This window comes from Nipponia nippon, unplaced genomic scaffold (genome assembly GCF_047370975.1).
Source record: "Nipponia nippon isolate SJK-2023a ecotype South Korea unplaced genomic scaffold, ASM4737097v1 scaffold_2, whole genome shotgun sequence".
Taxonomy (NCBI): domain Eukaryota; kingdom Metazoa; phylum Chordata; class Aves; order Pelecaniformes; family Threskiornithidae; genus Nipponia; species Nipponia nippon.
Window position 1 is genome coordinate 56,469,289 of NW_028262336.1, and position 14,423 is coordinate 56,483,711.

At 42.7% G+C, this 14,423-nt stretch overlaps 1 protein-coding gene across 5 annotated transcripts in view; it reads left to right on the forward strand.

Moving 5' to 3' along the window:
• Window positions 1-2,586: 2,586 nt before the first annotated feature.
• ASMTL (acetylserotonin O-methyltransferase like) overlaps window positions 2,587-14,423 on the forward strand; it is a 29,415-nt gene continuing 17,578 nt past the window's right edge. For 3 of the 5 annotated variants that reach the window (XM_087757575.1, XM_087757577.1, XM_087757574.1), the window contains exons 1-6: window positions 2,590-2,847; window positions 4,526-4,657; window positions 6,484-6,531; window positions 7,172-7,236; window positions 9,262-9,323; window positions 10,779-10,887. In XM_087757575.1, the coding sequence (XP_087613701.1) occupies window positions 2,755-2,847; window positions 4,526-4,657; window positions 6,484-6,531; window positions 7,172-7,236; window positions 9,262-9,323; window positions 10,779-10,887 (509 nt within the window). In that variant the 5' untranslated portion in view covers window positions 2,590-2,754. Of the gene's footprint in view, window positions 2,848-3,966; window positions 4,039-4,525; window positions 4,658-6,483; window positions 6,532-7,171; window positions 7,237-9,261; window positions 9,324-10,778; window positions 10,888-14,423 lie in introns of all 5 variants that reach the window. The other 2 variants (XM_087757578.1, XM_087757576.1) reach the window with 2 other exon arrangements.

Below are 14,423 nucleotides of genomic sequence, written 5' to 3' on the forward strand. Positions count from 1 at the left end.
TCCTGGTGGGGTCTCACCAGAGCAGAGTAGAGGGGCAGAATCACCTCCCTCGACCTGCTGGCCACGCTGCTTTTGGTGCAGCCCAGGATACGGCTGGCCTTCTGGGCTGCGAGAGCACATTGCTGGCTCATGTCCAGCTTTTCATCTATCAGTACCCCCAAGTCTTTCTCCTCAGGGCTGCTCTCAATCCCTTCATCCCCCAGCCTGTATTGATACTGGTAATTGCCTCAACTCAGGTGTGGGACCTTGCACTTGGCCTTGTTGAACCTCATGAGGTTCACACAGGCCCACTTCTTAAGCTTGTCCAGGTCCTTCTGGATGGCATCCCATCCCTCAGGCATGTCGACTGCACCACTCAGCTTGGTGTCATCTGCAAACTTGCTGAGGGATGTAATTACCTTGCTTGTAGGTATGTATGTGCATGTGTGTATATATACATATATATATATGTATTTCCCACTAAGAGACTTTCATCCTGAGCAGCCAGCAAGGGGAACAGGTAGAGATCTTCGGTGTGTTCATGTCTGTGTGAGCGATGAGCGTGCCTGCCCGTGTTGCCCTGTCTGGTTTGCCGTGCATCCATGTATACGTGTTGCACAGTGCGCGCGTGCCTGCTGGCAGTACGCACCCAGCCCTGCTGCTGGCGGCACCTGGGGCCATGGAGCTGCGGCAGCCTTGCCTCCACTGGGCTACCAGATGTGACAACCCCTAACACAACCCGTGAGACATACGGTCCATGAAACAGCTGTCAAGAAACCTGATTATTCAATGCAAACTGCTATTTTAATGAATAGATGTATTTTTTAATGGTACATATTTCACTTTCTTACTAGCTGACTGTGAAAACACATAGCATCACACTATTTTTGGGAATAAATCTGAGTTTTTATGTTGAACTTTTTCTACTTGCTTAAAAGGCCCAATAGGGGATATCTACGACTTGCATCTAATCAGCTCTCCAGCCACTCCTCCCCAAACCTGTAGTGTTGCATGGGGTTGTTGTGACCCAAGTGCAGGACCCGGCACTTAGCCTTCTTGAATCTCATACAGTTGGCCCCGGCCCAACGATCCAGCCTGTCCAGGTCCCTCTGTAGGGCCTTCCTGCCCTCCAGCAGATCGACACTTCCACCCAACTTGGTGTCATCTGCAAACTTACTGAGGGTGCACTCGATCCCCTCATCCAGATCATCAATGAAGATATTGAACAGGACTGGCCCCAGTACTGAGCCCTGGGGAACACCACTCGTGACCGGCCGCCAACTGGATTTGGCTCCATTTACCACCACTCTCTGGGCTCAGCTGTCCAGCCAGTTTTCAACCCAGCGCAGAGTGCACCCATCCAAGCCGTGTGCAGCCAGCTTCTTCAGGAGAATGCTGTGGGAGACAGTGTCAAAGTCCAAGTAGACAACATCCACAGCCTTCCCCTCATCCACTAAGCGGGTCACCTTGTCATAGAAGGAGACCAGGTTAGTGAAGCAGGACCTCCATTTCATAAACTCATGCTGGCTGAGCCTGATCGCCCGGTTGTCCTGCACCTACTGTGTAATGGCACTCGAGATGATCTGCTCCATGACCTTCCCTGGCCCCGAGGTCAGGCCGACAGGCCTGTAGTTCCCCGGATCCTCCTTCCGACCCTTCTTGTAGAGGGGCATCATGTTTGCTAGCTTCCAGACATCTGGGACCTCCCCGGTTGACCAGGACTGCTGATAAATAATGGAGAGTGGCCTGGCCAGCTCCTCTGCCAGCTCCCTCAGTATCCTCGGGTGGATCCCATCTGGCCCCATGGACTTGTGCGCATCCGGGTGAAGGAGCAGGTTGGTGACTGCCACATCTTTGACAACTGGGACTTCACTCTGCGTCCTATCTCCATCTCCCAGCTCAGGGGCCTGAAAACCCTGAGGATGACCAGTCTGACTATTACAGACTGAGGCAAAGAAGGCATTAAGTGCCTCAGCCTTCTCCTCATCCTTTGTGGCAATGTTTCCCTCTGCATCCAACAAAGGAGGGAGATTCTCCCTGGCCCTCCTTTTGTTGCTGATATATTTGTAAAAACATTTTTTATTATCTTTAACGGCGATGGCCAGTTTAAGTTCTAGTTGGGCCTTTGCCTCTCTAATCTTCTCCCTGCATAACCTCACAACATCCTTGTAGTCCTCCCGAGTCGCCTGCCCCTTCTTCCAAAGGCGGTAGGCTCTCCTTTTTTTCTTGAGTTCCAGCCAATAATAGTTCCTTCCGACCGAAAAAATGAATGATATCGCCTCTTTGCCAAATACTTCATTCAAGAACGACTGGCGCGGGGGAGGCAGGGTGCTAAACGCAGCTCCTACGACGTGAAACCAGCCTGCGGTGCCTGGCCCTCTACCCTTGAGCCTGCCGTTTGGGGGGTACAGCCAAGGACCGGCGAAGCCGCAGCTTCCCGTGAAGTTACCCCGCCCTCACGGCGCTGCGGCCGCCAAGCCGCCTTCCCACACGCCGAGCCCGACAGGGGAGGCCGCCCGCTGGCCCGAGGCTGCCGGGGCCCAGCGGCCGAAGCGAGGGCCCAGGCAGGGGCGGGCCGCCGGCCGGCCGGCCGAACCCGCTCCCCTCCCCGGCCCCGAGGGCTACCCGCCCGCCTTCGCCCTGCGGGGCCTCCGCGGCTCGCTGGGACTGTCCCGGCCCGGCTCCGCCCCGCGGGCCGGCGGCGTATAAGGCCGCCGCCACCACGCCCTCGCCCCCGATCTGCGCGGAGCGGGAGGCGGAGGCGCGGCCGCCGCCATGGTGTTGAACCCGGTGCTGGGGAAGCTGGTCAGCAAGCGGGTGGTGCTGGCCAGCGCCTCGCCGCGCCGGCAGGAGATCCTCACCAACGCGGTGAGTGCGGGCGGGCCGCTCCCCTCGCCTGGGCAGGGCAGAGGGCCGGCGGTGCGGCCCCTCGGGCCCCCCAGCCCCAGGCGCTGCGGGCTGCGCGGGCGGCGGCCGGCCGTCGGCCGCCTACCGCCGGGCCGGGCCGGGCCTGCGGGGCCCGCCGCCTCCCGGCCCTGCCGCCCGTCAGCTCCCGGGGGCTGCTGGCAGAGGGCGGGCACAAGCCCGAGCCGTGCCTGCTGCCGCAGCTGGGTTTACTGTGTTCGGGGGCGACGGCGGCGGCCCCACCGCCGGCCTTGCCCGCGCCCGCCTGCCAGCCTGGGCAGCGGCCTGCAGGGCCGGCGGCCTCGGCAGCTTCCGAACCGCCGGGCCGGCCGGCTGCCGTCGCGGCTCTGGCCCCTCAGCTGCACCCCGGCCTACCTGTGAGGTTTTTGGTTTTTTTGTTTTTTTTTCTTTTTAATCCCAATTTTTTTTGGTCAGGTTTTCTCTGTAAGCAAGTACATGTGCATCTGCTTTTTATATAATCAGATGAATATGAGAGTGGATTAAAGTATTCTGCTGACTGGGAGATGGTGTAATCAGACAAATAAAAAGACTTGCTCAGGCTGAAAAATGCCGGTGTAATTACTTCTGGCATATAATAGAAAAGTTTGGAAGGTCTCACAATAGACTGAAGTAATTAAAAATGTACTTCCGTTGCCGTTACTTTGGATGCTTAACATCTAAACTTCTGAAAATTCAACTTAGGCTTCTGAAACGTATGAAAACTTAATGGGATTAGTAGTATGAGTAGGGGCGGGAGGCAGTGGGAATAAGGTAGCTGTTTCTTCTTTCTGTGAAGCACTTGTGGTGCACAGAGGAAGCCGTGGTCCGTAATTCAGATCATTCAGCTCCTGTGGAGGAATATGTCGACCTCACTGGGCAGGCTGCAAGAGGCTATGGAACAGCACTGGACTGTTGTAATGCATCTTTTTAGATTCAGATTGCTTAGTGTTATTATTCTTTATGGGAGAAGTTGAACTTAAATGGGAAAAAGTATATTCTTTTCAAAATACAGAGATATGGGAAAGCACCAAGGTTCAAGCATGCACTGAGTTATTAGAAGCATAATTTGTCTGCTGGGTATAGTAAATTTACAGGTATAACCTGGAGGCAAGAAGTAGGAAGAATATTTTTTTTGACAAAACCATACAGAAACAGGTTGGTTCTTCTTGTTTTCTGTTTCTCACATGTATAATAACACATAAAGTGTGGGTGGTAAAGCGCCTGTAAGAATGTGAACTCACAGTGCACAAGTAGTGCTGTGGATGGATTCAATAAAAAAAAAACAGTAGTAGAGTAGTCTATTTATGAAGTGTGTAAGTTTTATACTTTTAGATTTTTATAGAAGAATAATGGTGAAATTAATAATGCGATTAGGTTCTAATAAATAATAAGGGTAAAATCAAGGAAGGACGCCAGTTTAAAAGTTCTTTCTGGTTGGGTTTTTTGTTTTGGACTGCTTGCAAATTATATGTATACACCAAACACTGTAATAGAAGCAGTGTTTTTTCCCCTGTGTGTTTGGGGTGGGAGAGTGTGTTAAAGTGGAAAGAGCAAAAATCAGATTTGTCACTTGCTTAATATGTCTTGGGAACAACCTTTAATAACAAGATGAGGTTGACTGCATTGCTTTCCTTTGTTACAGGGCCTGCGGTTTGAGGTAGTTCCATCCTGGTTTAAGGAGACACTTGAAAAGTCATCTTTTGCAGCCCCTTATGAGTATGCTGTGGAAACAGCAAAACAGAAAGCTCTTGAAGTAGCAGACAGAATGCATGTAGTAAGTTACCGGCTATTTCAGCAATGAGATTTTTGTCTTTTAAGTGGTGCATGTTACTATGACTTAATTTGCATGTGCTTCTTAGGTGGTCTCTGAGTGCATTTTCCCCACTAAAGGGAAATGTAAGTTTTCTGTCATTTGTGAAAGATAGCTTCCTGAAATTAACTCACCTAATCAAAAGAAGGTCTCATGCCTGCAGTTCGGGCTTTCCACAAACAGAAGTGGCCTGCATCTCTTGTCAGCAGCGCAGCTACTCTTGCTTGGGAGATATATACTTGGTTGTTCCTTCCAACAGTCAGGTGTGTGTCTGGATCTTATTCTGACACAGGACCTGTTCATTCCAGGTATTTGTTGACTGTGGAGGCAGATTCTGTAGAAAAACACACTGATGTGAATCCAGTGCTTTGCTGTAGCTTTCATTGAACAGTAGTTCAGTTGAAGAGTTGTGACAAGAGAATAGCTCAGAATTTGTGAGTATAGAGGTGCTGGGGGAAAGCAGAAAAAGAAGACGCATTCTGTTTTAGTTGTGGACAAAGAAACAGGGAATTTCATTTTAAGAAGGGAGAAGCTGATGTGATTTCAGGTTCTGTAGTCAAGGCATCCATTTTGTATCCTAAATGTTACCAAAACCAGTGGTACAACTTACACCATCAGTGGCATATTTGACTTCTGCCCTTAGCTGTGATCGCTGTGTTTGAGCACATAAGGCTGTTCTCTACCAGAACATATTTAGAAGTCTAGCTGATTAGGTCTCACAAAATGTACCATAATAAATTCTTAATGTAGCTCTGAAAGAGAGGAGTAGGTTTGTCGAACCTATACTGATGGCAGAAAAGGAATGTCGAACACTTTAAACCGACACTGTTGCCAGATGTCATCATTCTTCAAAGCAAATATTGCATGATCTCCAATGTAAATCGTTATCCAGGTTTCCGTCTACTTCTTTTCAGAGACTCGTGTGACATTGGGAGAGTGGATTTTAAACCCAGCCTCACTGACTGACTTATATTGGGCTTTTGTTGCAAAACGCTATGCTGGCGATAAGCTAGTTCAGTGGATCTCAAAATGCTTCTTCATACTAATGATAGCTTTAGTTAGTTCTACTGTTTAAAGCACATCAACAGCCTTTCTATAGAAGAATCACCTTCCTACAAAGTTTTTAATATAATGATCACAGTTACAGACAAATTGCCTGTCTTGCTGTACTAAATAATAACTATGTACCTCATAACATGCAGGTAAATCAAAACTCAGCTGTAAGAACAGATTACAGTTTAAAGCCAAGAAAAGGCTGCAAGGAATCTTTATATGCCCCCTACCTCTCAGTTCCCCAGAATGGACCATATGTGTTCCCTTTTGAGAGAGAGAAGCAAAGTGTAGCTAAAGAAAGTTTGGAGGGTTTTTTTTTTTTCAGCAAAACTTGGCTTGGAAAAATGATCCTATAGGGCTTCAACATTGTACTCCCTGATTTCCATACACCGGGCACTTCCTTTAAATGAATTCTGTGTGCCACCTTGAAGATCAGGTTGACCTTTGAGAATGCGGTTATTTCTTTGATGAATACATTTGTTCATTAGTAACATATTTGGGCAAAATCGTGACCTGATAATGGCCAGCTCAAGCCTCCTGTTTTCCTCACTTTTATGGTGATATGAATGATTACTATTTTGTAAACAGTGCAAAAGGACAAACAGTGTCTTATGTTCAGGTCAGTGTAGAGCCCTACCTGTAAACCAGCAAACTTATGTTTTCTTACGTTAAGTTTTAAAAGGTTTTGTTCTTTCTACCTCTTTTGAGAAATACCTTCTTTCTTTATGCCTTTGCAGAAACACCTGAGAACACCTGATGTTGTCATAGGAGCAGACACTATTGTGGTAAGAAGTCTTACGTAGTTTAGCATTGTTTTATTTTATGACAAGTGTAGAAAATACTTGTATGCTTAGATTTAAAGTTAAAGTTTGAAAACTATCTTCACTGAGAAGTTATACCTGCAATATGATGTGTCTCTTGAGTTTTGTGGGTGCGGGTTTTAGTTTTTTTTCCCAACAAGACAATTTTTGGTATCTTGAGTGGTAGAAGCCTTGCTGCTGTTTTTGCAGAGACACTAGTATTGCATAAGTATTGCCTTGGATCCTCTAGTATGTAATGGGAATTCTTTTCTCAGGCCACTGTTGAATGTCAAGAAGTCCTGATTATGTGAACTGCTCAATGTTGTGCCTTGTAGTGGCCATCACTTTATACCTGTCATCTCCACAGAGACAGTGAATGGTTAAGGACAGAAGAAGTTGCATTTCCCTTTTGTTCGAGAGCTGCAGCCACTGGAGGGTAGAGTCTTGCACTCATTATGTGCTTGACACTAAATTGCCTGTTGTGGCAAAGTACCTGTGCTTCTTGCTCTACTCTGTAGACTCACGTTTGAAGCCCTGGCTGAAATCATGGTTTAAACGTAATTTCTGACCTCAGTTGCTGAAAAGTAAGAAAAAGCAGCACACTCACTCTGTCTTTCTGTTTTAGACTGTGGATGAGCAGATCCTGGAGAAACCAGTTGATAAGCAAGATGCATATAGGATGCTGTCCAGGTCTGTAGTTTTAAGTCAGATTCCAAATGTGTGTATTAAGCTGTTTTAAAAGGAGCTGTACAGATTCTTTGATGTATATGAAGAACTCCGTGGACATAAATTTTTCAATCATTTTTAAATAGTGTAAGCTAGTTCTGCCACTGAAAAAGTTAGACCTGCTTTTATGTTACCCACAGCTGCTTGCTCTTGCCCATTCACTTTAGGAAGCTGTTCAGGGACATAATGAACCGTTCTGTTTTCACTTGGATTAGTTTTCAGTGTCACTTACCACAAGACTGTATGTATGCTTCAGCTGGTACAGGAGGGGGAGATATGGAGAGAAATCATGATGGGAAAGAGGACAGAACCATCCTAGAAGTGGTCTGAGGCTTGACATTTAATGGAAAAATATTGTGTGTACAAGAAAGTACATGGTGATACGTGTCCATGGGCAATTGCTTTAAATTCTATAGTTTAACTGAGGAAGAAAAATCTATTTCCATCAGTGTTCTCCATGGATGGTGGGCTGGTGTTTTTAGAGGCTTCTGCTTTTTTCCTAAAGGATGCTTTTCCCTACGCACTTATTGTTATCTTGTAGCACTCTATTTTTTAAGAAACACCAACTAAATAACTCTAGTCACCTCCTTTCTGAAGGATGAGATGTGATGAATCCACTAGTTATGCTTCTGTTTTGTAGGGGGAATACAGAGAAAGTGCGCTGCTTGTTTCATCAGTTTACATTCTAACTCAGGCATCTCCTAAAGATAGGATACAAGTGGCGTGGTAGTTTTTGGATAGTAAGTCTATTTTAGATTTTTTTTTTTTTTTTCATTGATGACTTAGAGTGAATTTTTGATCCTTTGTGGCATGTTACTGACTTAAAAGGAGTAGTCTTAAAAAAAAAAAAAAAAAAAAAGTGGCAGCAGCATATGTTATTAGTAGGAGATTCCCAAAGGAGCCTGTCTGGCAAGAGATTTCTCACAACTGTTTGTGCTTGAAATCATGCCAAGTTTGGTTAATTCAAAAATAGGACTTTTTTTTTTTAACAGCACTTAGTCTGCTTCTAACACACGCAAATGTTTTGGCTTTTTTTTTTTTAAGTTCAGTAGGTCAGTCTCTTAATCATGGATATGAAATACACTTAAAATTTAGTTTTTTAGAACTCATCTTAATTTTTTTCTGTATGAACAGGAAAAAATGCAGACGATATATATTTGCATATATCCAAGGTGTCAGATTAAAATTTTCACTCAGTGTTTCATCTTACAATTTATTATGTGGAATCTTGTGGGGGATAGTAAGAGTGCGACATGCTTCTGATATATCAAATAATAGCCTGGCTAATCTCTAGGAGACTATACCTTAATTAGTCTCTTCAAAGATTCAAGTTCTCATGCTATTTATTATACTTGCATTGCTTACACATTAGATTAATAAATTTAAAGCCCTCAAAATTAATCGGCCACAGTGTGGCGCTCTGAAGCCACCACCAGAGAGAGCACATGGGTCTGGGGTAAGTGAATATAGGCTCTCTCCCTCTGTACTCTGCATCTGTTACTCTGACTTGCCATGGGATCCCTGGGGGCCAGTCTGGATTAAATAAGTAAGTTAACTCTAGTTGCCTATCACTTTTTTAGTCTAAGTTGCATCACCTAGCTATTTATTGCCAGCTTTCAGTGAAGGTGCCTGTAATGGTAGTGTTTATGCTGATTGGCTTTTTCTTATGCATTTGAAATAGTCACTTCTCTTTATGTATACTAAATAAGCTGATACCATGGACTACTTTTCCAAATTGTGGACATCAGTACAAGTGAGATTTTGGAGACTTGAAATGACTGAATCTCTTTATAGTATTTTATTATTTTGCCAATGTCTTTTCACCTATAATTGAAATAAAAAAAAAAGTATTTATTTAGGATACATGTCAAGTGGTGTATTAATATAATAGTCTGTTTCTCAGGCTGCAGCAACATAATCACGTAGAACACTTTTGCACATGACAGATTTCGTAAAAGTGTTGCTTAATGCACATTTTTTCCCTGGCAGGTTGAGTGGGAAAGAGCACAGTGTGTTCACAGGAGTGGCTATTATACATTGCAGCAGTAAAGGTACATGTGTCATTTTATTAAAACTCGGTATTTTCATTAAAAATTATTCTCAGAAGGGCTTGTACAAGTGAAGAAAAAGGATGGAAACTGTGCTTAACTCTTGTTACAGGAATAGTCAGTGATCCAGTATCCTTCCTAATATGCTAGCACAGTAGAAAGAGAGCTGCTGCAAAAAGTAAAACATGTTATCAAGGGGTTCCTGTGAGCAATCCAGCAAGAATAATAATGCCTTTCATTGCTTACTCTCAGAAGACACTGAAAGTGCACACAACTGCGGTACTGATGCTATGACAGCACGTCTCATTTGAAGTTTACAAATTTAAGCCACATCATATTTAGATGAATAAAAATACCATAAGTCTGCATATTCCCCAAGTGATGCAATCAATGGAAGAGTTTTCTAGTATATATTTTTAGTTTTAGTTTATAGTTACAGTGCTGTTGTTAAGTACCACGTATATGTTACAGATGGAATTTTCATCTTGAGCTGATTGATTTTTATTTTTTTTTATCAATACTGAAAGATGTAGTAGTCTTGTCTTCATATGCAACAACTTTTTTATTTCATCTGGGTCATTAAATGTTTTTTCAACACTAACACCATTAGCAGTTGGCTAGTATTCTTCCCTTGGTCTGTCCTGTGGGTCTTTCTTAGTCCTCAAGAATTTCCACTGCTGTCAGAACACTGGTAACAGGAGATGCTGACCTTGATTTTTATAGGAAAGAGAAGAGAGAAATAATAATCTGTAATGTGCATGCAAATTTGTGCAAGGCTGTTTCCTTTTAGACATGTTTTGGAAAAGCCTCCATCTGCAATGATACCAGATTCACAGTGTACCACATGCAACAGGGTCCACACCCAGGTGTGCAGTGCTTTAGTACACCTCTGGCCTTCTCTCAACCACTTTCTAGATACAGAAGTCTGAAATAATCTTGTTATTTCTTGAGAGATGGCATGAAAATGACAGTGATGGTTACTGATGGGATTGCTGGATGCCTGAGTTTGCAGTACAGATACAGCTGCACATTCACGTTCAAGCATTTGTAACAGCTACATGTTTAACTATGATGTGTTGTTAAGAGTTCTTTGACAACAGTCATGAAGTTAGAAGGGTGTTTGTAATCGTCTTTGTACTCAGTGCTGGATGCATATGCTGGATGTGTATGCTAGCTCTGCATAAGCATTGGTAATTTAAAAGTGCATCCCACCCAGGGAGAGCAACCTGTTAGCCCCAAGACAGGACTGCAGAGGTTGAAAATGCAAGCTTTTACTTCTTTGGGGAAGTTATGAGTCCAGTGTCCCTAAAGAGCATTATTAGTCATTTCATACATCTGTGTAGTGTCTTTAATTTTTCCCAAGCAAAAATGTCGAATGAATATGAACTGAAATAAAACTGATGTTGTGCTCTCTAAACTACAATTTCTGTTTCTAATAAGACCTCTTCCTTTCTGTAGATAATCAGCTAGAGACAGAAGTCACTGATTTCTATGAAGAGACTAAAGTAAAATTTTCTGACCTGTCCGAAGAGCTCTTATGGGAGTACATTCATAGCGGGGAGCCAATGTAAGTAAGACCCTGAAGCTATCACACAGTACTTGAAAATAGGCCTTAGGGTATGTTGTTAGCCACCAGCATAAAACATTTTGTCCTGTATTCTGTGAAATTTTTCTGTTTGTATATGATAAATTATAGTATGGGTGATGCAAGGTGGGTATTTCTGCTCTTCTTGTCTAGAACTATCATTCCTCCAGGGAGAGTGAGCTACCTTTTTGGTACCCTAACAAATTTGAAAAGTGAAGACTGTTGAAATACTCTGGATTAGAGCAAGCACTCATACGATATATGATTACCTCTCTGTTAACAGAGGCATTCAGGGAGTTTGGATACTTGAGACAATGGATAGTTCTCATTATAAAACAGGTGAATAGAGTGAGCATTGGATAATCAGGGTATTGGAGAACTTTACTGAAAGAAGCTAGAACTTGTTTTATTTAGTTTATCAAAATGGCACTGCTCTAATGCAAGAAACACCAGCTTAATTTTCACTTACTCTCATGGCCAGCTTATACATGTTCTTATGCCATAATTGTCTCTCAGCTTATGTGTTTCCTCTACCTTTGCAATATACTAGTTACTTACAGACAACATTGATTCCACAGAAGAAAAAGGATGAGAACAGAATGCCTAACTACTCCTAAGATGAAGTTGGCTAGGTTGTTTAAAGGAAAAAAAAAAAAAGAAAAAAGTACTTACTTGGACACAAGAAGGGAATGTTTGTGACTTTATGGAATTTGCCTTTCCTTTGTGTTAGTTGAAGCTTAGCGAAGACAAATCAAGTCATAGTTACCACTATGGACTGCATAGCTGATGATCTGAGGTGGACTTTTGACTCTGTAACTTCAATTCTGACTGTGTAAGAATATCAGTTGTGGTGTTTTTTACACTCATTTGTGCTATAAAACAGTACAGTCATGTTTTACTGGGGAAAGATGAACCAGTGTAGACTTTGGATTTATTTAAGTGCTTCTGTGTGAATGAGGCATACTTTCTGAATGTGTAAGGTTCCCAGCTTATTAAAGAGACTGAAGCAAAATTAGATTATGCAGAGAAGAATCTTTTGGCAAGAATGCAATTTGGAACAGAAATTCCTAGTTAGGATTTTGGAAGGTGATCTTTAGTATGCAGCTGATCAGAAAGTTGCAGTTTGAAGGAGAAATGGCCATGGATTTTTAGGAAGAATATCAGGTTGAAAAATATTTTTGAATATTCTGATTATTTCCTCTGGAATAAAATATGCTTTAGTGGCGCTGTGCTGCAGCAAAATGGCTCATGGGCAGCACTGGGTAATTCTGTTCGTTCTGCTAAGCAGGGTGTGGGACAGCAAGGGTTTCTCAGGGACCAAAGGTTCAGAGAATGTATTTCATTACTTTCTGGAGCAGAAGCCAATCAATCTATTCATACAATCAAGAGGAAAGGCATTTGCTCTGGCCTTGGGAAGGAACTACAAAATATAGTGCCCTATAAATTTTGCAAAACAGTAAGGAGAAGTCTCTCAAAGGGTTTTGTTTTGGTTGGGTTTTTTTGTCCCCTCCTCTGTGGCCACTCATACTGGTTACACATTTATGTACATACAGGTTTTTCTAAACACTATTGCAGTTGAAGTGACTTATTTGTTTCTTTTTTTTAATGGCGACTTAATTTTGTGAAATCATACAACACTTAATGATCACATGAAAAATTAAAAGAAAGTTGACTTTTCTGTGCTGTTGAGGATTGGATTGAGTTCTTTTTATAGCAGGGACAAAATTGGCATATAGTAGTTTAAAAGTCAGACATTGGTGACACAGGAACTAATTCTAAAAGTATATAGCTGACTTAAAGTGTGAACAAGGGAGGAAGGAAAAGCACTATCTCAAGGTAGACTGTGATGAGGCTATAAAAATGCTCAAAAATTTTGGCTGCAGAAAGATGGCCTTTCCCTTTCTGGTTTATTCCTGTTCCTCTTAACAGCCAAGGATTTTCCTGCTGGCAGGGTCTCTCTCTTCTTTTCTGGGTCTCTGTAGAAAGAGGGCTGGACCATAGTAATCCTAACTGTTTTGGGCTTGTGTAATGACCAGACATAGTTTCTGCCAGCCTCTTTGACCCAGCTTTTTATTTTGTAATCTTTCCCTTGTGAACAACTTCCAGTCTGAGCATCCTCTGTGGTTTTTGGTAGCTCTGCTCTGAATGGTGGCAATGAAACCAAAGGACCCTACTGCACTCTGGGAAAGAGGTGATTACATAGGCTGGAGCTCTACAGTTTCAGACTTAACTATGAAGCAATAAAATGTAGAATGTAAATGTCTAACTTTCTTCCCTTGTATGATTTCTCTTAAGAGTTATTTCCTTCAAAGCTATAGCAAATGTATCTTTTAGATTTTATGAATAATTACACTCTCACAGCACAAATTAGCTTATGGATAGCTTGAGGTTATCAGCTCTTAGAGCATAAAAGCAAAAATCTTCCAGGTGCAGGATTACAGAAGTAAGGAGAGCTGCACTGTTCTCATAGTAGAATTAACTTTGAATATTGTTTTCAATCTATCAAGTTGCTACAGACTCCTCTGTATGTAATAGTGGTTCTACATTCACCAGAACTTTCTGGCAAATCTCTTTCTTGTACCTGCCTACTTCTGTTCCTTTGCAAGTTTCTTTGCAACTGGAAATGCATCTCTGACTGGTTCCATGGTGTGTGTATGCTGACCGGGCATCTAGCTGTTGCCTCTCCCAAGAGACAGGTGACCAAATTCTGCTTCTCCTTACCTCTGTCATGCCATTAGTTTTTGTCTCTGCTCTACAAAACCACTAACTTTGTATTTAAAGGAACTAAAGGTGGGACCTGTCTAATTTGTAGACAGGTAAATTGAAGATAACTAAGCTTGGGTATCCAGTCAACTAACCAAGAGCTGATAGAGATGCAGGAAATCAGTGTACAGCTTCTAATGTATTTGAAATGTTTGCTTCAGTAAAGATGAATTTTGTCAGTGATGTATCTATATCTTTAGTGAAGCCCAGTCACTAGCTCAGATGGACTATGTCTAATGTGGCTGAAATGTGTCTATATTTCTACTAATGCGACTGTACGGGCCAAGACACATGTATAACTGTCATACATGTGTTACTGCCTTTGGAAACCCACCTAAAACCCAACCAAGCATCTCCTTTCATCTGTAGCAGCAGTAGTGCTTGTTAGTGCACCAGTGGTTTATTTGATCATTGGCTCTGTGTTGAACAATGGGATATTGTATACATGGCTATACCATTTTGTGGTATGACTAAAGTTAAAGTTCTACAGCTGATAGAGGTAACTCTTGAAAAGCACATTTCCTTTATTTTACCTTTCTTAACATTTTTTCTCCCATTGTATTGTGTGTGATTGTTGGTTGGGTTTTTTGGTGTTTTTAAATCAGTGGATGTTGCACACATTCCTGCTGAAATCATGTATCCCCTACAACAGTCAGTTACTGAAAAATATTTTGGTTGCAGCAGTGATCTTATTGTTTATTAAAAGGTCTTCAAAGTGATTTGTATTTTCTTTTATTATAATACAAATTAACTGA